The following is a 22,575-nucleotide window of genomic DNA, read 5'->3' on the forward strand; positions in this document are numbered from 1 at the left end:
TACTATATCACAAGCATTACAAATCCTATCAAAAAGGAGCCCCAGTAATGGCATACAAGAATAAATTAACCAAAAAATTTTTAGTATTACCATTTATTGGTGACAAACACTACGTTTTACTTACATTCCATGGGGAGAAAAAATTCCAGCGTAAACAATGAACTGAAGCAGTACTTAACTTGCAAGGCTATCGTGCTTTACCTGGACCATATGCAAAAAACTTATTGCACACAGAATTGTGTGCAATAACACAACATCAAAAGCAACACAGTTTATATATAAACATAGGTAATTTTTTTCAGCCCTACATGGAGATGTAATTAAACAGTATAAAGCACTCAAGGAAAATCAATCTGCAGTTTTATATGCACTACACTGAGATCATATCCTGTAATGTAGTGAGTTGTGTGCCACTATATATCTCTCTCTCTATATATATAGATATACATAGATATATATCTATATATATATACACACACACACACACACAATCTTTAAAACATAGATCAGAGATTATTTAAACTCCTGTTGCATTCAAGTCCCCCCATCCCCCACAAGAAAACTAGAAATTAACCAAAATCAAACAAAGTTTAAAATTCCTAAAATGTTTAATTCATACAACCGTTGGAGAATTAAGTTAAGTTTGCCGAAGTCCTTGACTTTTTTTTTTTAAATGGAGGGCACACAATTTGTTTCCAGTGAAACTTTGCTATTTCAGTAAAAACAAAATAACCACATACATGGATATGATCTTCCCAAGTTAGTTCACAGATAACATCAGTCTCCGAAGACAAAGTTTCTAAACTGTGCTATTGTTCTAGATACAATTAAGAAACTTTTAAAGGAAAAATTTATAGTGTCATTTCAATCAAAACAGTATAATGAAACTAAAAATTTATCACTTTGAAGAAAAAGCAACGGTTATGATTTAGATACTACAGTAGGTTGGAAAGACTGTAGCACTCTAAAACGGTTAGGTTACATTAATAGGAAGCATTTGATTTTCTCTGGTGCTTTCAGGTTTGGGTCCAGTCAAAAGCCTTTTCAGGCAGTGCTGTCCAGTGTTTGTCCCAAAGTGTTTGAGTTAGCCGGTTTGAGGAGAGGGTCACTTTCCATTTCTTGTTTCACACATCTAGAAATGAGAAACACCACGTTACTCAGAGGATCCTCCTGTAACGCTATTTTCACTAACTGTCTTGACACAGAGGATTTTATATTGCCACGAAAAAAAGAGTTCACGTGAACCAACAGGCTCCCATAAAGTTTTTTCTGAGTTGATAGAAAGTGTGCTGCCAGTTCCATAATTTAATTAGCTCAAACTTCTTGATCAGCAAAGGAATTTGTTTACAATTCCATTGGCAATTTAGACAACAGTAAGCTGGCTAACCTGGATATTCTGTTTATGGTTACATATTCAGAAGACTCTCTGAAAAAAGGAACTACTAAACATTTGTTAAAGCAAGTGGGTAAGAGTAAGATTCATGGAGCATAAGACCAGAAGAGAGAATCAGATGATCTAGTTAGACTACCTGTATATATCATGAGCCATTACATTTCACCCAATTACCCCTATATTGAGCCCAATAACTTTTCTTTGGCCTGTCATAAAAATGTCCAAGCTTAGTCATAAAACTTGTTCTCTCACCCTTAACAAGATAATAGCTTGATATTTTAACTCTCCTGGCCAAAAAAAGCCAAAGACAAAAACAAACCAACCTTACAACATTTTATTTGCCTGAGGTAAGGCTGTCCTTAAAAGGTCACAGCCACTTTTACTTTACTGCAAGGGAAAAATATTGGCCAGAATTAATTTCTTTCACTCACACAGACATTGGTCCATTTCCTTGTCGTGGCATCTCTGTACTTTGTTGGTCCAACTCAGACAGCAACTTTAAAATGTTCAGTGCAGCCTAAAGAGAAGAGTCATTTCTTTTAGTTCATTTGGGGGAAAACAGGACTAAAGGCCAACTTGAAACCAGGCATCAAAGTAAAGCCAAGTCTAATTTTCCTCCTGTGTAGTTAGTATTGAGGAAGGATGAAGGTTTCAACATGTAAGAGCATTTTGTAGCACTAGACAGCAGTAGAATGCTGTGGCTTTGGATTTCCTACTGCATTTGTTCTTAGGGGAGGGGACAATGGATCCAACAGTGCCAAACATGACCACCACCACTGGCCTGCTACTTGTGTCATTAAAGAGGTCATTACCAATTATTTATTTCTAACCATATTGATACCAGGCACAGATGGTTAAAATGAACAGAATCAGAAAATGCTTTGCCGGAAAAGTGAGCTACTATGTTACATTTGGATGAAAATATAGGTACAGTGTGATTACTCTTTAACAGGCTATAGGTGTTTTGTCACAATGTAACAAACAGGTCATCTTCTGGGCTGAACTGAAAAAGATTTTTCAGTAATTTGATTAGGATCAGGCTTTGGACTATTCTCTCTCTTTTTTTTAAAAATTATTTTTGGTTTAATATTAACCTTAAAGGTTAGTTATGTCATATGCATAAATTAAAGATAAATATATGAAAACATGCAAGAGACAGTAAAATTATTTCCTAAGGCTGGTCTTAAAGTTTCTTCCCCAAATTTACAGCTTTTTCTGTTACATCTGTTTGTATGCCTAATCTTATATACATTCTTTGAACAGGATGGGCAGATATCTATGAGTACTTCAAAGTGAGGACATAAGTCAGGTTAAAAAGAAATCTCTAGAAAAATTTAAAAGATTATAAAATATAATAAAATATCCTATAAATAATCCAAGTATAAAGATAAAATATATTTGTGTGATTTAAATTATATTTAAGAGTTAAACTGCCATGTGAGGCTGTCAACACCATTCACCACTGAACAGCCCAGGAATGACAAACTTTTTCAAAGTTGTAATAGACTAGATGCATGTTACCAACAATATAAGCACCTTTCAGACTGGTACAACTAGGTCTCTCCCTCAAAGTTTACAGTCTAGGAGATAATCTCCTTTTAAAACCTACTAGATCTGAGAGTGTCTTGTACTATCTAATGGGAATGACATTGTTTTCATCTTGGTTTACTTTTAGCAGGAAGTCTAGCCTGAAGAATTATAATAGAATCAGATAAAAGTGTATTTCAGTTCCCAATGAGAAAATATCAATAGGTATTTATGTTCTGAAAGTTCACTTTATACATTTTCTTTACTAAATGATCATGTAAGCTAACTAATCACAGCAAGATAAGAAAGCAAGTACATTTTATAGGCCAAAATGGTGAGCATGTATTTAGCATTTTAAATATCAATTCTACATCTGAAGTACATCAGTATAGAGTAAATCAATTTAAGTGCTTCTGAGGTTTGCAACATGTTGGAGAAAAATTAACCAATTACACAGCAAAGATATTTGGCTGTGAAATGACGTCTTGGATGATCAATTGCACCCCTTGCTCAATGCAGACCAAAGAAGATAGTATATCAGTGATAGTTGTCATACCATATCATGGCAAGATTCTACATCCTTTCCAATTCCATGGCTGATCAGTGGTGGCTGAGAGGAACAGTTTATAAGAGATACAAACTCGTTCTTGTTATTTTTTGGAAAGTCTTTGTATTCCACCTGAGGAAAAAAAAAAGAAAAATGCTTCAGTTATTCTCAATGAACTGTGATAAGAGTAAATGTATTCCAGCCACTATGTAGTATCTGCCCTCACCACAAAACCATGTTCAATCTAATTGAACAATGATTCTTATAAAAACTAGTAAAACCATTTATTCTGAAGCCTAACTTTGAACCTGTAATAATTCTTGAACACATAAGAGCTCCTAGATGAAAGGTGCTGTATAAAAGTTACTGTTGCTGTCATTATTCCGACCATGGGTACTTGCCATTTTAAATTCTTCATAGTATAATTTATCCATGAAATTCTTGTTTGTATTAATGCAATGCAGTAGTTGAAATGTAAATTCCGATTAAAGAAAATATGGAAGATGACTAATTTGTAGCCTACAGCAAGTGTCAAAGTACCCAGGGATTTTTCAAAAACTTAAATTTGGATCAGCCAATATTGGTCGGCTATATATTCTCACGTTAAGGAAACACTTTACAAAATGGAACTTAATTCCATTTCTTAAAAATAGACTTTGAAATAGCACTGAATTAAGGTAGGACATGAATCAAAGAAATGCATATTTCAAATACTAAAACTCTAAAATTCAAAAGGTTTTCCAGCTGGAGAAAAATATTAATAGGAAGCCAAGGGCAACTTAAGTACTCTCAGAATCAGAAGCAATTGGTAGAGAGAATTTTATTAAATAACCATCTAATCTAGTATGGTAAACCCTATATAATATTTTTCCAGCTATACCTCAGATTGAACATTTACCTGGATTCCCTGAACACCGGAAAGGTAGTCCAACTGTTCAGAGGGCCTAGTGAGTGGTCCATGGGGTACGTGGCCTGATGAGTTATTATTCTTCAATATGGTCTCAGCAGTAGGAGATGTACCACCATATAACAGCTCTCTAGCAATCATGGCTGTTACTGTAGCCTTGGCAGGATTAGGGGCTGCCCTGTTGAACTCTTTGGTGTGGTGTCCTTGATTGGCTCCTACAGCTTGTGCAACCTCTGGGACCATGGGAAGAATTCCAGCAGGAAGCTGCTGATGGCTGAGATAAGGCATCCTAAACTCATCATCTTTATTACCTGAAGAGAGAGAGGTACACATTAAATAGATTCTAGCCATTTATAAAGGGAGCCTGGTCAGCATACACCTAAGAATTTATAAATCTCTAAACATCTACAAGTTTTTGTTGTGTTTCAATAGTCGTCACACTTACTGGGCTTGATTCATCTCCACTGTTTCGGAAGGGTGCAACTGCACCCTGGGTAGTATTTGCAATGCTGCGTTGAATGAATTATTCAATGCAACGGCTGTTTCTGCCAAAGGTGCCCCTTTATCCCCAAGTGCCCTGACTACAGCCTCTCCAGTGGAGCTATCTTGCGTTGCTGCAGCTACACTCCAGGTGGCCTTTGACATCAGGGTCTCTTATTTTACTATAAAAAGAAAAGGAGGACTTGTGGCACCTTAGAGACTAACCAATTTATTTGAGCATAAGCTTTCGTGAGCTACAGCTCACTTCATCGGATGCACCTGTCATTATTTTACTATGTTATCTGAATCACAGTAGCAGCATAGGGAACCACACAATGACCAGACTTCACTGTGCTAAGCACTGTACAGGTGGTAAAAAGAATCCCGGACCAAGACAGCTTACAATCTAGGTTATGACAAGACACAGCAAGTTGAGGAGAACACATGAGGAGGAACATGAGGTTAGTAAGCAAGCATGTCATACAATAAGCAGAAGTCACAGCTCACCGCCTGCCTAACTGTTGTCAACCAATAGTTATTTGTAGGCACCATGGCAGAAGTTAGATTTAAGAAGAGATTTCAAAGAGGATAAGGTAGTGACCTTTTGCAGAAGTTCTGTCCCTTTATCCCCTGACAGAGGCTCATACGGAGTACCATGGGAGAATATGAGATGGTGTATCTGAGGGGTGGGTACAGTGGCAGATCAAAGGCAGGGGTCAGCATCATGGTAGATTAGATAAATTAGGTAGGGCATGACTACAGGATGAACACTAGAAATGGATGAGGGAAGGGATGACAAAGTCAGAGCACAAGCGAGGAAAATGATCTTGGAAGCAAATAAAGTTTCATAGCCAGAAGATGGGTGTAACTTGGGGCACAATCAAGCCCCTCTATTAATAAACTTTTAAGGACTAATTCACACAAATCCATGCTCATTCATCGGAGACCTGACGAGCAGAACCAGAACTATTTGCAATAAGGCAGCTCCTTAAAGAAAGCTCATCTGGTACTCCATATACACAGCAGGCTAAGTGCAGCAATCAAGTCAAGAAAGAAACATATCTTGCGAACATACACCCATAATAAAATAAAGGGCCAAATTAATTTCAGTCATTTCACTTACTAGCTGAAGTTTCTTCAGTGCCTGGTTCAAAGAAGGTTACTTTTCTTCCATCGCCTGGTTTCTTTACTGGTGTCTAAAAAAAACCCATAAACCAATAACTTTTCCTTAAAGATTTCACGATCTAAGTGGTTCAATTGTCACAAAACTTTAGAAAAGGATTCCAGTTGCACACCCAGAACTTAATCTTTACATAGCCATGCAAGAACAAAACAAATTAAGTGAATCATACACACACTAGGTAGGCAAGACTACATTTAGTCTATGAGTAAGTGCTACTGAAAAGCATTGTAGCTCAGAACTGGATACTCTTGGTTGGTACTGTTAAACTGAGTGGGCTAAAGTGAACCTAGGCTGAAGATAATAAAGCTTAGTCTCAATCTTTAAAGCTGACTGCACAGCCATATGAGTTGCCTGAGATTACTATGCCTTCTCAAAAGGAAGTATTATGGTACTGTATCGTAAATGTAAACTGAAAGGATTTATTTAAAAAACTATCCATTAATTCATGGTTTCAAATTAAGCCAAGTTTTGACCCTGTCCATTCTACAAATCTTGACTTCCAGAGACCTCCATGACATTTTCTGCTTCAGCCCCTGGGGTTGTGGGACTGGAACTGGCAGCCAGCAGGGCCCCGGCAGGGTTCCAGCAACAGGCGACAGCCTCCTCAGGGTGCCCTCTTTGGGGTTCCAGTGACCAGGGACAGCCTTGGGTGGGGGTGGAAAGGAGAGAAAGGGGACGGGAGAAAGAGGAGAACCCTGCAGCTCCCAGCCACCATGGAAGCAGGGGAAACCATGGAGTCGCAGCAGCAAAAGTCACAGATGGGTCACAGCTTCCGTGAATTTTTGTTTATTGCCTGTGACCGGTCAGTGACTTTTACTAAAAATAACCATGACAAAATCTTAGCTGTAGTTATCACTATTCCTAGAGCAGTAATGACATAGATAACATTGGTGTACAAAGGGAGAAAAATATCTTATTAATTTCAAGCATCATTAGTCAGTAGAAGTCAAATTTCTAAATGTATAAACCAAGGGAAAAACTTTTCAATTGTTTTAAGTACCCAACAGAATCCAATATTAAGCTACATAAAAATAATGTTATCATGAGGTCTAATATAAGCCTGCTGAAGCTTAGGTCCTCAGACCAAGGATTTTAAATATCACAAGCTATAAGGCGGATAGAAAGCTGGCTAGATCGTCGGGCTCAATGGGTAGTGATCAATGGCTCCATGTCTAGTTGGCAGCCGGTATCAAGTGGAGTGCCCCAAAGGTCGGTCCTGGGGCCAGTTTTGTTCAATATCTTCATTAATGATCTGGAGGATGGCGTGGATTGCACCCTCAGCAAGTTTGCTGATGACACTAAACTGGGAGGAGTGGTAGATACGCTGGAGGGTAGGGATCGGATACAGAGGGACCTAAACAAATTACAGGATTGGGCCAAAAGAAATCTGATGAGGTTCAACAAGGACAAGTGCAGAGTCTTGCACTTAGGACAGAAGAATCCCATGCACTGCCACAGACTAGGGACCAAGTGGCTAGGCAGCAGTTCTGCAGAAAAGGACTTAGTTTGCCCACCTCTGCACTAATGCCCACGGGCCACATCCAGCCCACAGAACTGTCCTGTCCATCCCTTGAGCTCCCGGCTGGGGAGGCTAGACCCCGGCTCCTCCCATGCTGTCCCCCCTCCCCTGCAGGCAAGCTGCCACACAGGCAGCATGGCTGGCTCCGGCTGGGCTGCGGGCTCCTGCTGCTCTGAGCTGCATAGTAAGGAGGTGGCAGTTGGATAAGGGGCAGGAGGTCCCGGGGGCTGGTTGGATGGGGTGGAGGTCAGGGGGCATTTGGATAGCCATGTGAGTCCCAGGTGACCTGTCAGGGGGCGCGGGTGTGGCTAGGGCAGTCAGGGGACAGGGGGGTTGGATAGAGGGTAGGGTTCTGGGGGTGGGGGGCGGTTTGAGGTGTGGGGTCCCAGGACGGTGAGGGGACAAGGAGCAAGGGGGGTTGGATGGGTCGGAGGTTCTGAGGGAGGCAGTCGGGGGCGGGAAGTGGGAAGGGGCCAAGCTGTTTGGGGAGGCACAGCCTTCCCTACCTGGCCCTCCATACAATTTTGCATCCTGATGTGGCCCTCAGGCCAAAACAAGTTTGCCTACCCCTGTTCTAGACTGTTCTCAGTGGTACCACATGACAGAACAAGGAGTAATGGTCTCAAGTTGTAGGGGGGGAGGTTTAGGTTGGATATTAGGAAATAAAAACCTTTTCACTAGGAGGGTGGTGAAGCACTGGAATGGGTTACTTCGGGAGGTGGTGGAGTCTCCTTCCTTAGAGGTTTTTAAGGTCAGGCTTGACAAAGCCCTGGCTGGGATGATTTAGTTGGTGATTGGCCCTGCTTTGAGCAGGGGGTTGGACTAGATGACCTCCTGAGGTCCCTTCCAACCCTGATATTCTATGATTGAAGCTCTGACCCATTCCGTGAAGAGATGGTCCTCCAGCAACATTATGTCAAGAGCAGATATAGTACTGTCAAGACCCAGGAGGATCTGTATTATATGTGCCCCAACACTACTCCGCACTCAGTGGCTAGTGCACAGGGCCATGATTATACTCTTGTTCAGAAACTCACTGGGGCCTTGATACCAACAGGTAGTACTAACTGGCACTCCCTTTCACTCAATGCATTGTAGCTGGATTACTGCTGTCTCTTGTCAAATGTGCTGCGGTGGGAAGTATGAACTTGATATACTCTTGCCCCCTGCACCTCTGCCAGTCATCATTTCACTCAACATTTGCTGAAATGCAAAGTGGTAGTAATTTAAAAACGTGTTACCTTCTCTTCTGTCTTTAGTGCTGGCTTTGGGGGTTGAGGCTGGGGGACTTTGAAACCTAAAAGCTCCAGCATGTTTTCAGCTGCATTGCGTTTAGCCACTTTCTTGTTCGTACCCATTCCTTCAGCTGTGTGCATGCCAACTTTCACCTGGAAGAAACAGGGACAAAGAAAAAGCAAATAAATCCTTATAAAAGTAAAACCAGTGTATGCTCATTAGTGGCCCATTTGTCTCAAATATGGTCTGAGTGATCAGAGAATCAGCTGAATTGATTTATTGGCCTAACCAAGTTTGTCTTTTGATATAATTGATCGTTCTCCTTCTCCCCAGCACAAAGCCGCATACAAGTACAATAATCAGCTGTATTTCATGATCTCACTTTGGCATTGGCTTAAATGCTCTGTCAAGCCAAGAAATTTATATTCAAAAAGTTACCAAGTTAAAGTAATTGGCTCAGAATTCTGCAGCTTTCTTGGTGCAATGGAAGTGCAGTAAGAATTCACATCCTTTTACATAGTGATAGTTTTCTGCCTTGCTCAGCATAAAAGACAGAGGGCTGGAAAGCATTTAAGCACTTTAACTACCGAGGGATGGTAGTTAATCAGCCACAAATCAGCAGAATACCTACTGTCACAAATGCTACCAAATTACTGGAATTTGCAATGCAGAGTGAGATTTTGGACCACAGCACTTCTAATGGGAGAAGGAAACTAGTGAAAAAAGCCAAGGGATTCTCAGAGCTACATTTCAATGAAGCCCACATTTTAGATGTATGAAGCACCTACTATCATATTCGGCAGCACTTTGCAATTCATGTTAGTTTTATTTTTGCTAAAAAAAAAGAAAATTAGAGCATGATGTAGGTATGAGATAGTGTTCCAGCAACCTATCCAGCTTTTTAACAGGACTCAAGCTAGGAGAGATTTGCTGTCTTGAGTCCTTATCCTGCTCCAATGGAGTCAGAGAAAATATTTCCTAATGAGGTCAGCGGAATGAAGGGTGCAATCCTGCTAGCTACATTTATCATTGTTGTAAAGTCTGGTAACCCTAAGCTAAAAAATAAAAATAAAAAATCAAAGCCAGGCAACCAGAGATCTGAAATCAATATACAAACCTGCATAACAAACTCCCTGCGCCTTGGAAGACCACGTTCTGTGATGAGCATGTACTCTGGCTCCTTCTCTTTTTTGGCCTGCTGTATCTGAGCAAGTCTGCTAATGGGATTCATTCCTTGGCCATATTCTGGGCTTGTTTGCAGCTAAGGTGGAAATAACGTTGAAGAAATAAGCTGACACTTGTGAATATTTGAGTACAGTAATCCTAAATGTAGTGTGCCAATTCATTCATTCAACTCTGGGCTTTAGATTCTCTAAAAAACACCAAAACCTGCTTTATGAAACACTACAAAAAGCAATACCAATAGCCAAACAAAGTAGCCAACTTAGTTCTTCGATAACCTGCCACCAGCAAGCGTCACAAGTTCAGCTTATTTTGAATGTTAGGAGACTAGTGCTGAAAGTACAGTCTCTGAGGGAAGTGGCACCACTAAAACTAATCGACAAACTGCAATGCCCTTAGAAGCTTGAAAATAAGATAAAACTAGTAGTTTATAGGGTAAACATTCTTCTATGTCAGGTTTCAGAGTAGCAGCCATGTTAGTCTGTATCCGCAAAAAGAACAGGAGTACTTGTAGCACCTTAGAGACTAACCAATTTATTTGAGCATAAGCTTTCGTGAGCTACAGCTCACTTCATCGGATGCAACTTCTATGTGTTTTCTCATTGTTCGCAAAGCTAACATAATTCCTCTTTAGTGCACCGAGGCCAGAGCTCCATTAACAGTGGATGCAGGTTAACTAACATCTCAGTTGCTGCTTGGGACTGCTGGTTTAGGTGCAGCATTTGAAAAGGTGATTTATAATCAGCTTGGAATGTCCCTCACCCTATGACATTTTACAGCAGTTAAATTTGAGTCCACCATAAAGTATTTTTTTACCTTCACTATTGATTTTGTTTTCTTTTTGATTCGTGGCTTCATTTTCTCAACCATAGGGAGGGGTGGCAGTTTTTTCAGTTCCTCTAGGACCGCTATTGCAGCATTTTTCTTTGAGATCTTCTTGCTCTTTCCTTCACCTTCACCCATAAATTCTCCAACGAACACCTTGGTTACAAAGCTCTTCATATGCGGAGGACCACTTTCCTTTGTCACCTGTTTCAGAGGGAAAAACTGAGTGAAAGCGTGATAAACACTTATTAAAAATGGTAGGGCACACTGGTTATAACAAACTTCACTCACAAAAACTGTCAAATGCGGAACACTCACATGGAACAGCATTCCTGAAACAATCCAGGTAGTGGCTGTTTAAATGCATCATCACTAAGTATAATGGATATATCACCCACCCATCCATAATTTGCTAAGATATTTATATCTGGAAAGGTTTATGTACAGCAAGCTGTAAGTAGACTTTACATGCTACAAACATCATTCACATATTTAATTTACTGTTTTTACCTTTCAACAGGAAACATGAGTGTTCCTCTTTTTTTGGTGTATATTTTGTGTATATTTCCACACAACTAACATCACCTCTTTAAATGGTTCATATTACAATAATTTGATCAGTAAAGAGTAATTATTTAAGGTCTAAAGTCTACTGTGATTTTAGTTCAAAGAAACAGAGCATATCGCAGAAATGTGAGGAACTGTTGCTTACAACTTACTAGGTCTTTGAACAGACATTCTCTATTTCTACTCACACTTTAAAGACACCAAAGGCCCATATTAATTGACAGTAAAGAGCTCAAATATAAATAAAAATTTAAACTCAAGTGTATGACAAGCAGAGGATTGAAAATGTAACAGATCTGTCATTAATCTAGTGTTTCACAAAACAGATTAAAAGCAATTCAGTGATATGCAATTGTATTTTATCTCATAAGAACTCAGGTGTTTGTGTGAAGACCCACTGTGTCTTCTGCACATCACAGCAATACGATAAATTAAAGTGTTAGTGCAACAAGATATTCCTCTGGCAGGTATTCATTTAATATAACAAATAGTTGAAGGAGAGATGGACAAGGAGGGAACCAAGAGTGAGAAGTGGCAGGACAATTTATGCATATGAGGCCAAAGATTCTGCAGTTCTTGAAGCCAGGAGAGCAAATTTAAAGTAACAGTAACCCCATGATGATTCTTGAGGATTAGGGTAATATGGAATGGGAACCTGATTGTGGGATTCCCCACCTTGTTTATCCCTCACATCTGTGCACAAATAAGCAAAGGCTTCTGTAACTTGCCTTTACAGGGACACTTTAAACTCTTTCCCTTCTTAACTCTGCTTTTATTGTTCTAACTATAGATGTGATTAAAAAAAGTTTCGTGCAAGATCCTTTCAGGATTCATTTTCAAAAAGCACCATACAGGGTTTATCCCGCAACAGAACTACTCACATGTGAAGTAATTAGCATTGGGTGCCAATTCTGGGGTGGCAGAATTTGTTTTTTAAATTATATAGATCTGGAATGATCAGCTTGAAACTCATTAAGATAAAAGCATATTCAGAACTAACACGAAGCTTTAAAGGTCTGTTGTATTTGTCTAAAACAGAGCCACTTTACGTAATTTTAGCTTAGTATCCTAAATTAATATTCTAACAAAGAATAACTCTAGAGCTTGTAAAATAAACATACCTCAAAATTCACAGGCAAGTTCCTTTTAAGTGCAATCTCAAACACTTGGCTTATTTCAGATTTATTGAGATTTTCATCATCTGGTTCTTTTCCATTAACCTAAAAGAAGCATAATTATTTAAATAAAGATCCCACTAATTGACATGTTAGCAAACCAGTTTATGGAACCCATAAACCTTTAAGTTGTCTAACCTTTACTGTCACTTTTCATGAGAATGTGCAATACACCAGACATAGTATAGACACATAAGTTTAAGAACCTTGTTTAGTGAAAAACAGGTTTTATGTAAAAGCCTGATAAGATTCACAAGTGCCCACTGAAGGAAGGAAAAAAAATACACCACAAAGGCCAATAAGCTTCAAAACTATTTTTGTAAGTGTTGAGACAAACTCAAGTGTTAAATTAACCGGTTTCCAAATTGAAATACACTTGTGAAATATTGTAATGTCATAAGCTGATTTAACATTTGTAAGACTGTATCAGATGAAAAAAAGGCAGGAGAAATTTGAATTCCAAGTGTGGGACTCTCATGAGTGATGGTTAATTAGTTTCTGGGATAGTCACGTGTTCTCCACATGCTTCTGTTTAATCATTTGCTCTGCACATATTTCTAACTGCAGAAACATAAGCAATTACAATGCATCACTCGCAAAATGCCTAAAAATTAAATGACTGAGTCTAAGGGTACCTCTACAGTACGACATTTCGAAATTATTCTATTCGAATTTTCGGAAGCTATTTTATACATTCAGTCTTCTATGTCCCCACTAAAGCGCGTGAATTTGGCGGATTGCATTCACAGTACCAAGGCTAGCATCGAATGTCGGAGCGGTGCACTGTGGGTAGCTATCTCACAGTTCCCAACACCCATTGGAATTCTGGGTTAAGCTCCAGTGCATGATGGGGCAAAAACATTCTCGTGGGTATTTCTGGGTGCGTGTTGTCAGAAAGCTACGGCAGACAATTGTTTCGTGCCTTTTTGGTGTGCAGACACCATACTGCTTTCAGCAGACGGTGCACCGCTGCTCTCCTGCTACTATGAATCCACCTTTCATTTCCTCTTATCTTTCTATGTAATCTCTACTATCTACTCTTTCTCATCGAATGCTTCCGCTGCCAACTCTGATTGGCTATTGTGAACCGAGCAGCACAGCTTCCGCCGCCAACTCTGCTCTCCCGCTATTGCCACGCTTCCGAGCTTCTCCATGTTGTCTGTCCTGGGCTCCCACCTCCGTGAAAGCCACAGTAGACAACCATTTTCAGCCTTTGTTCGGCTACCGTGAACCAAACAGCACAGTTTCTGCTGCCACTTTGCTCTCCTACGTTTCACGCCCTTTTTCCAGGATTACCCCTGCAGGCGCCATAGCCATGGAGCCCGCTCAGAGCTCCACTGCAATTTTGACCATTGTAATGCGCATTATCCAGCAGCGTGTGCAGTACCTGCAAAACCGGGCGAGGAAACGACAGCGCGATTACTATACTGATGCGGACATGGACACAGACAGCACGGTATGTGGCGATTGGGAGACCATGGTGCTGTTGGGCCAGGTTCATGCTGTGGAACACGATTCTGGGCCCGGGAAACGAGCACAGACTGGTGGGACCGCATAGTGTTGTGGGTATGGGATGATTCCCAGTGGCTGAGAAACTTTCATATGCGTAGAGCCACTTTCATGGAACTTTGTGACTTGCTGTCCCCTGCCCTGAAGTGCAAAGACACCAAAATGAGAGCAGCCCTCACAGTTGAGAAGCAAGTAGCCCTAGACCTGTGGAAGCTTGCAATGCCCGACAGCTACCCATCAGTCGGGAATCAGTTTGGAGTAGGGAAATCTACTGTGGGGGCTGCTGTGCTGCAAGCAGCAAATGCAATCATTGACCAGCTGCTATCAAGGGTAGTGACTTTGGGAAATGTGCAGACCATTGTGGATGGCTTTAATGCGCTGGGGTTCCCTAACTGCGGCAGGGGGATAGACGGAATGCATATCCCTATCTTGGCCTCGAAACACTGGGGCGGTCAATACATAAACTGCAAGGGGTACTTTTCCATGGTGCTGCAAGCACTGGTGGATCACAAGGAATGTTTCATCGACATCAACGTGGGATGGCCAGGAAAGGTGCATGACGCTCGCATCTTCAGGAACTCTGGTCTGTTTGAACAGCTGCCGGAAGGAACTTACTTCCCAGACCAGAAAATTACTGTTGGAGATGTTGCACAGCCTATAGTTATGCTTGGGGACCCAGCCTACCCCTTAATGCCATGGTTCATGAAGCCGTACACAGGCACCCTGGACAGTAATAAGGAGCAGTTCAACTATAGGCTGAGCAAGTGCAGAATGGTGGTAGAACGTGCGTTTGGACGTTTGAAAGCACGCTGGCGCAGTTTACTGACTCAGATCTCAGCACAACCAATATTCCAATTGTAATTGCTGCTTGTTGTGTGCTCCACAATATCTGTGAGAGTAAGGGGGAGACATTTATGGCGGGGTGGGAGGCTGAGGCAACTCGCCTGGCAGCCAGTTTCGCACAGCCAGACAACAGGGCAATTAGAGTGCAGCAGGGCATGCTGCACATCAGAGAAGCTTTGAAAGCCAGTTTCATGACTGGCCAGGGTACAGTGTAAGAGTTGTGTTTGTTCCTCTTAAAGTTACCTCACCCCTATAAAGATAGAGAGATCTATCTATATGAATGAAAGGAAATAAAGTCACAATTGTTTAAAAAGCGTTCTTTATTATTTGTTGCACAAAACATTGAGAGAAATCAGAAGCTAGATGGGGGAGAGGAGGTATTGGGTTGGGGGGGTGAAGGAGGAGGGAAGGACAAGTCCAGAAACCAAACCAAAATTTAGGATATGCCAGCTTTCTGCTGCTTGTGCAATCCTCTGGGGTTGACTGTGTGGGTCCCTGTAGCCTCCCCGCCCACCATGTTCTTGGGTGTCTGGGTGAGGAGGCTATTGAACTTGGGGAGGAGGGAGGGTGGTTATTCAGGGGCTGCAGCCGCAGTTTGTGGTCTTACTGCCTTTCCTGCATTAGATCCACCATACAGAGGAACATGTCCGTTTGCTCTCCCATGAGCTTGACCAGCGTATCCTGCCTGCTCTCATTGCGCACGTCCCTCCTATCTTCATATTCATGTAATGCTTTACGTGACTCCGCAATTGTTTGCCTCCACACATTCAACTGAGCCCTATCAGTGCAGGAGGACTGCATGAGCTCGGCAAACATGTCATCCCGAGTTCATTTTTTCCGCCTTCTAATCTGGACCAGCCTCTGGGACGGAGTAGATAGGGGCCGCGTTGAAACATTTGCGCCTGCTGCAGGCGGAGAAAAAGGGAGGGTAGTGTTTTAAAAGATCCCTTTGTTCTCTAAAATGTGACACTGTTTCTCAGTGAAACAGGCAATTCATAGTACACAGAACATGTTCTTTCTGTACAAGGTCTCATTTTGCCTCTTATGCTGAAGTGCCTGCCACTTTGGTGTGAGTAAGCCATCACATGTGGCCAGGCAACAGAATTCAGCTTGCAGGCAGCCTGCGGGCTCTCTGGGATGATTGCTTCACACAACACCCTCCCTCCTGTCCCCCACACCCACTGCAGGGCTCTGATGAAGCTCTGAGCAGGGATGAGCCCTTTAAACTAAACGCGAACAGCCCAGCACAGCTGGGTTTCCCTCCACCCCCTACTGCGTGGCTCCAATCAAGCTGTCACTCACCAGAAGTGCCTTCTCCAGGGTCATGGTCCGGGAGCATGCTTTGGGAGTAGGGGGAGGCTATTGGCTCCAGCATTAAGAATTGTTCCTGGCTAGGGGAGAAAACAGATTCCCACTTGCCACTTGTGCACTGTCCTCCTCCTCCTCTTTGTCCTCCAAAAACTCATCCTCCTCGCTCCATGCTACTCCCCCCTTGCAGGTGTCCACGGACAGTGGTGGGGTAGTGGTGTCGTTACCCCCCATAACTGCATGCAGCTCACGGTAGAAGCAGCATGTATGGGGCTGTGACCCAGAGCACCTGTTCGCCTCCCTGAATTTTTGGTACACTTGCCTGAGCGCCTTGATTTTTGTACGACACTGTTCTGTGTTCCTGGAGTAGCCACTTTCCGTCATGGCCCTGGAGACTTTAGCATACGTATCTGCGTTCCTTTTTTTGGAATGTATTTCTGCCATAAAAGATTCGTCTCCCCAACATGCAATGAGATCCAGTACCTCCCAGTCGGACCATGCTGGAGCTTGTCTGTGAATCCGGGACTGCATGGTCCCCTGTGATGGTGGTGACCAAACAGGAAATTCAAAAGTTCCCAGGGCTTTTACTGCCTACCTGGCAAGTGCATCGGAGATCAGAGTGTTGTCCAGAGCAATCACAAGGGAGCATTCTGGGATAGCTCCCGAAGGCCAATATAGTTGAATTGTGTCCACAGTACCTGTAACCCGGAACTGTGATCTCGATTTTAGCGCTACTCCACTTGCCGAGGTGCAGTACAGAAATCAGAGTAAAGAGCCCTTTAAAATCGAAAAAACTGATTTGGTCGTGTGGACAGAACCAGTTTTATTTCGAGGTAACTCGGCTAATTCCGAAATAACCGCATACTGTAGACCAGGCCTAAGATCATGCACCTTCCACTAGTAGAGCAATGCTATCTTGAGCACATCACAAATTACTGTTTCATAAGTTTGTTATGGCCTTACTGCACTCATGTTCCGCACAAGGTACAAAGGTGAATTTGATAGGCAGAACAACAATGACTAAGGAACTCTAGGACTTGAGCTGTCAGGCACTGGTGGGGAAGATACCACAGTGGAGAGGAATAGTGTCAATTTACTAATCACTTCATTCCATAACACCATATGGAAAATGGGTTAGCTTTTTTAACTTGGAAAATAAATATACCCTGAAGAGGCCTTGTCAGGTTAAAAATAGCTAATTAAAAAACAGTTTCCTTGAGTTACTACCATCTTAGGGCTTGGCTACACTTACATTTTATAGTTCTCTAACTTGCTGGCTCAGGGGTGTGAAAAATCACCCCTCCGAGCACAGCAAGTCAGAGCACTTTGAAGCGCTAGTGTAAACAGACTCAGAGCGCTTGGAGCTAATCTCCTTGTGGAGGTGGATTACCAGGAGCGCTGGGAGACCTCTCTCCCAGTGCTTGTGCGCGACCACACTCGCACTTCAAAGCGCTGCTGCAGGAGTGCTCCCGTGACAGTGCTTTGAAGTTTCCAGTGTAGCCATGCCCTTAGATTGAGACATTAAGCATTTAGAAATCTAGTTTACTACTCACCATTTATGGTCCTACATCCCAACCCAAGTGAAATATGAGTAAACAAAATACTTACCATTTTCACTTGTTCTCAGACAGTTTTACTTTCTCTCTCTCATTCACTAATACTTAGTGTGGGAGTAAGTAAATCTCAACATGCTTCTCATAATAAAAACATCCAATATTTCTGGTTCTCTCAGTACTATGTACATCATGCCTGCTTCCAGCCGTCAAAGTCCAAACTACATACAGGCATGTGGGTATGTACTCTTTATGTTCGCAAACTCTGGTCCACACAATAGCACAACTGGTATAGAATTGAGGAACACGCTGAAGCATATGACAGCTGTTCAGGCAGTATCAGAATCAGTGCTAGAGCTAGAATGTTCATCTCTTGGAGTGCACCCCAGGAGAAGATGTAGTTAAGACATTTGGCCTTCCAGATCAAAAAGCAGTAGTCAAAAGGTTTTTACATCAAGTTCTAACACTTTTCTGATTTCAGATTCACTCATTTTGAGTCTACCATGGTGTGACAGAACCGAAAGGAAAGGACATAGAATGACCATTTCAGGTCTTAACCCATACCCCTACAATAGTGAATGCGGTCAACTTCAAACTCCCTAAATGTAATTAGTTCATCAGTGCCACCTCTACTGATGCTATTTCAGTGACTTCCCCTTTTAGTTTCAAAATATTAATTAGCATAATAGTTTTAACCTCTAGTTCCAGATGCATTGAAGCATTCCCTGCTCATAATTTTGAAACTTTACAAACTTTTCCTTGTTAAGATGACCAGATTTTTCTTTATTGGACTATCTTTTCTCCTTTTTTAAACTGCCAAGGGAGGGCAATCCAAGAAATACCCCATAACTTATTTCATTAGTAGCTATGTTATAGTTTGTAGTCTAGATGTGTTCAAATGATTAAATACATATGAAGAATGTAAAGAACAGTTGACACTTCATGAATATAGTGAAAAACAAAATTAATGAAAAACGTACAGAAACAGTTCCACCTTAGCGTTTGCGATCTATTAAGGCAGAAATTTGCAGGTAAATTGGTTTGATTTTTAGTACTCGACTTAGAGAAATACCAATGTGTGGTCATCTCTGGCCTTGCATACTGCAAGCTAATTCATTCCGGCCCCTAGCTTCTTGCTTCCAGTCCATACAGAAAACACAGCTAAAAATCTCTATCTCTAGTCATGTCACTCAGTTCAAACCACTCTGAATTCTCCACCATCCAAATTGACTTAAGGCATTTCTTCCTCACCTTTGAAGCCCTGCACATATCTGTTCTTTTTTACAATATATGTTAAGCATGCACTGTTGCTCTGGGTACTTAATATACAAGTTTAAGCATAAACATTTAAGACAGACGCACAAATTTTCCCCAAGGCATACCTAGAAATGCACCCCCCCAGGAACACACCCGCACCTCTTCATGCATCTTCCATACAATTCCTTATCTTCCAATAGCCTCTCATTCTTCTAAACCTTTTCAAACTTCTACAGTGTTTATCCACACTCCTGGCAAAATTCCTACATCATGTCAAACTCATACTGACACTATGTACTAGAGGTGTCTGAACTAAGCTGCAAGTTGCTTGTGAGAGATCTCTCGCCATAGGTTTGTACAGCACCAACCACACCATCGTAAGTTAAATATTAACAGTTTATCTGTTCCTGCTGCCTATCACCCATCAGGGATCAGTCTACTGGTGACAATCCTACAGGAATTATGATAGCACAAAGCAATGAATATGACCTCACACAGGGAAACCCTGATTGTGTAGATGTAGTTCTATTTGTCCTATAAGTGGCTCCATTAGATACTACAAGTGTTAAGCTGTTAAAATTAAGTCTTCCAAGAAGTGCAGTTTCTTTTTAAACGAGCAAAGAATATTTAAAACTGCATTTCCACTTTTAAGGTACCTCAATTCATTTCAGACATTTTCAGGTTAATTCCTACCTCTGGTTTCTCAGGCAGGGGCTCATTTTGCAGAATTTTCAGTGCTTTAGCAGCTGCATCATGCTTAGCAGCCTGTCTTGTTCTTCCTTTCCCATGAAACTGCTGTCCTCCAATAGAGAGCTCAACTTGATAAAGTAAGGGTCCAACAGGAAATGGGTAAAAGTACCTAAAATTAGAAAGGCAAGTTTGCCTGATTGAAAATTGCTGGTAAGCTACAAAGTCAACATTTAGGGTTAAACATCATCTATTAATGAGTCTCTCAGCAACTGAAGCTCAACAATAAACTCCTATAGTAGAGAGCCAATTTGAATACATTGACCAATTTGAATGACTAATGTAGGACTTTTTAAATACTTACAATATCTACACTAAGTTAAACATTTTTAATACTTTTGAAGCACAGAGAATGATAGCATAGTAAATTAAGTTTTTATACACTTGACAAATGACTAAGCAAGGAACAATGGATTTTTATACTCAAGTATTTCAGACCAAAGTCAGTACTTAAAGGCATACAGCCAACTTCAGAATAAAACATGTCTAAAAATGTTTTTCCTATTTTCCCTCACACCTAAGATTATAACTTAGAGGAAATTTTGTCAGTTTATTTAGTGAAACAACAATGAATATGTTCTGAACTGCACAATTTCATTGTTTAGCTCCTTTCCCTGCTTTGGATTTTTTCCACACAGTAAAGAGAAAAATTTAAAGAAAATATGATTGTAAAAAACAAACTTGCAGAGGTACTTGGGGCAGGAGTGGTTCCTGAAGAATATACTGGCTAAAGTTGAGTGTCCCTTTAAGGCATGTTTTATTTTTAGAGATTATTTTAAAAGTAGCAGCAGCAATGCATGCATATTGAAGAAAGGAACTCAAAGAGTACGGGACTGATTACAAAACTGAAAAACTGTAGTACATACCGTGGAGGATAAGCACCACCTCTCATATTATAGTTGTAGGTAGATCTCATCCCTGTGTAAGGGTCAATAGGTTTGTACATAGGTTTCTTTCCCAGCTTCATGCAAAGAGCATTTAGCTCCACTGTGGGGGTTACACTATCTAGATAAATAGAAATATAGAATATAGCTGTCTAAGTGTCAAGGCAGAGTAAAATCAGGTAAAAATCTCAAACTAGGACAGATTGGGACTAGATTCTTGGTGCACACATCACAATAATCTGTAGTGAATTTGTGAATGAGTATGAGTGAAAGTATGTACAAAAAGTTTACCACATACATAAAATGGATCCCAGAGCAATCTAGTACTGCTATTGGACTGGCAAGTCTTGTTGCAATCAATTGAGCTTTCTAGGTTCTGATACATTTTTAGGATACTTCCTTTATACAATACTACCAAATGTTATGGGAAACCACACAAAAATGAAGGTTTCTTTCCCAAGAGGTACCTTCTTTTATATTAACAAACAGCTGTATAATTTTACCTTTGGCATTTAACTGGAAAGAAATATTCGGAAATTATGAACAATAAGCTAAAGAGGACCTTTACAGTTCTCCATTTCCAAACAATGCAGTTGGTTTATTTGGAAGGGACATACAATGGCATTAAGAGGCACAGCTGTTTGCCTCCAGGTGGGTCTGGCCAGGTTGAAGATTTGCTACACTAGCTTGTAATTTTATTGCCATTTAAGAAATTAATGGCTCTCTAATTTTGGACCCAATGAAACAAAGCATCTGGGCCAAAACTAGAAGACAAAGATAGTTACTTTATACTAACGGGATGTTCTTCCAGATGTGTGGTCTCTATCTCTATTTCACTGTGCGAAAGTGTGCACTCCATGCGTCCGGAGCCAGAGAATTTTGAAAGCAGAATCCCTTCATCCGCACATGCGCCCTGGTTCACCTTATGTCTCCAACCAAGGAGATAAAAGGTAAAGACAGTTATCCCCTCTCCATTGCGAACGAAAAGATGATCCAAAGCAGAGGAGGGAGGACGGTAATAAAATACAGACAGGGACCACACATCAAAGAACCTCCAATTACTACAAGGTAACTTTCTCTTCAAGTGCTGGTCCCTACATGTATTCCACTGTGGGTGATTCACATGCAGTACTCAAGAGGAAGACGGTTAAAGATGCAGATGGCAGAGCCAAACAAAGGAGTACTATTCCGAAGGATGCATCAGAGGAGTCCTGGACCAAAGCACAAAGTCTCACAAATGTGTGGCTAGAACTCCACGTAGATGCTTTGCAGGTATCAAGCAGAGGTACTTCCTGAAGTGATGCCACAGATGTCACTTGCATTCTTGTGCAATGAGCCCTTACCACATGGAGGGAGGGAGAAAGAAATTAGGATAGCTGACAGAGCAAAATACAACCCAAGATCCATTGAGAGATTCTTTAACAGGCTTTAGCCTGACCCTGAACTCTTTCCACTATGGTGACAAATAGTCTGGGAGACTGATTGTTTTTGTCCTTTGCAGGCCAAGGCACACCAAATGCAAAGGGAATGGAGCCTCCTTTCTTCTAAGGATGCGTGAAGTTTTGGAAAGAATACAAGTAAATGAATTGACTGGCTCAGGGGAAACTCAAGCTACTCTGGGGATTAATTTAGGACATAAAGGTAATGAAACTTGTCCCTATGAAACACAGCATAAGGGGCTCCGCCATCAGGGCTCCAAATTCACCAACCCTCTTGGGTGAAGTGATGGCTACCAGGAATGCAACCTTCATGGATAGGAGAGACATGGAAACAAACTAATGGTTTGAGTAACAAAAGAACAAGATTTAAATCTGATTAAGCAAGCTATTTTCTCTCTCTCGCTCTCCCGTGCCTTCAAATCTGCTACCTCAGTGGTTCCCAAACTTGTTCACAAAATGTTACAAGGGTTCTCAGGAAGACAGAGACACAGAGA

The 22,575-nt window shown here is 41.2% G+C and overlaps 1 protein-coding gene across 5 annotated transcripts in view; it reads right to left on the reverse strand.

Annotated features, from left to right (window-relative positions):
* Positions 1 to 77: 77 nt before the first annotated feature.
* The window catches only part of STAU1 (staufen double-stranded RNA binding protein 1), a 53,731-nt gene continuing 31,233 nt past the window's right edge, over positions 78 to 22,575 (reverse strand). For 2 of the 5 annotated variants that reach the window (XM_048819797.2, XM_048819800.2), the window contains exons 6-16: positions 20,625 to 20,763; positions 19,705 to 19,870; positions 12,488 to 12,586; positions 10,791 to 11,021; positions 9,910 to 10,053; positions 8,798 to 8,944; positions 5,978 to 6,050; positions 4,366 to 4,685; positions 3,477 to 3,599; positions 1,825 to 1,910; positions 78 to 1,132 (exon numbers count right to left, since the gene is read on the reverse strand). In XM_048819797.2, coding sequence (XP_048675754.1) covers positions 1,045 to 1,132; positions 1,825 to 1,910; positions 3,477 to 3,599; positions 4,366 to 4,685; positions 5,978 to 6,050; positions 8,798 to 8,944; positions 9,910 to 10,053; positions 10,791 to 11,021; positions 12,488 to 12,586; positions 19,705 to 19,870; positions 20,625 to 20,763 — 1,616 coding nt within the window. In that variant the 3' untranslated portion in view covers positions 78 to 1,044. The remainder of the gene's footprint in view (positions 1,133 to 1,824; positions 1,911 to 3,476; positions 3,600 to 4,365; positions 4,686 to 5,977; positions 6,051 to 8,797; positions 8,945 to 9,909; positions 10,054 to 10,790; positions 11,022 to 12,487; positions 12,587 to 19,704; positions 19,871 to 20,624; positions 20,764 to 22,575) is intronic. The other 3 variants (XM_048819801.2, XM_048819798.2, XM_048819802.2) reach the window with 2 other exon arrangements.

This window comes from Caretta caretta, chromosome 13 (assembly GCF_965140235.1).
Source record: "Caretta caretta isolate rCarCar2 chromosome 13, rCarCar1.hap1, whole genome shotgun sequence".
Lineage (NCBI taxonomy): Eukaryota > Metazoa > Chordata > Testudines > Cheloniidae > Caretta > Caretta caretta.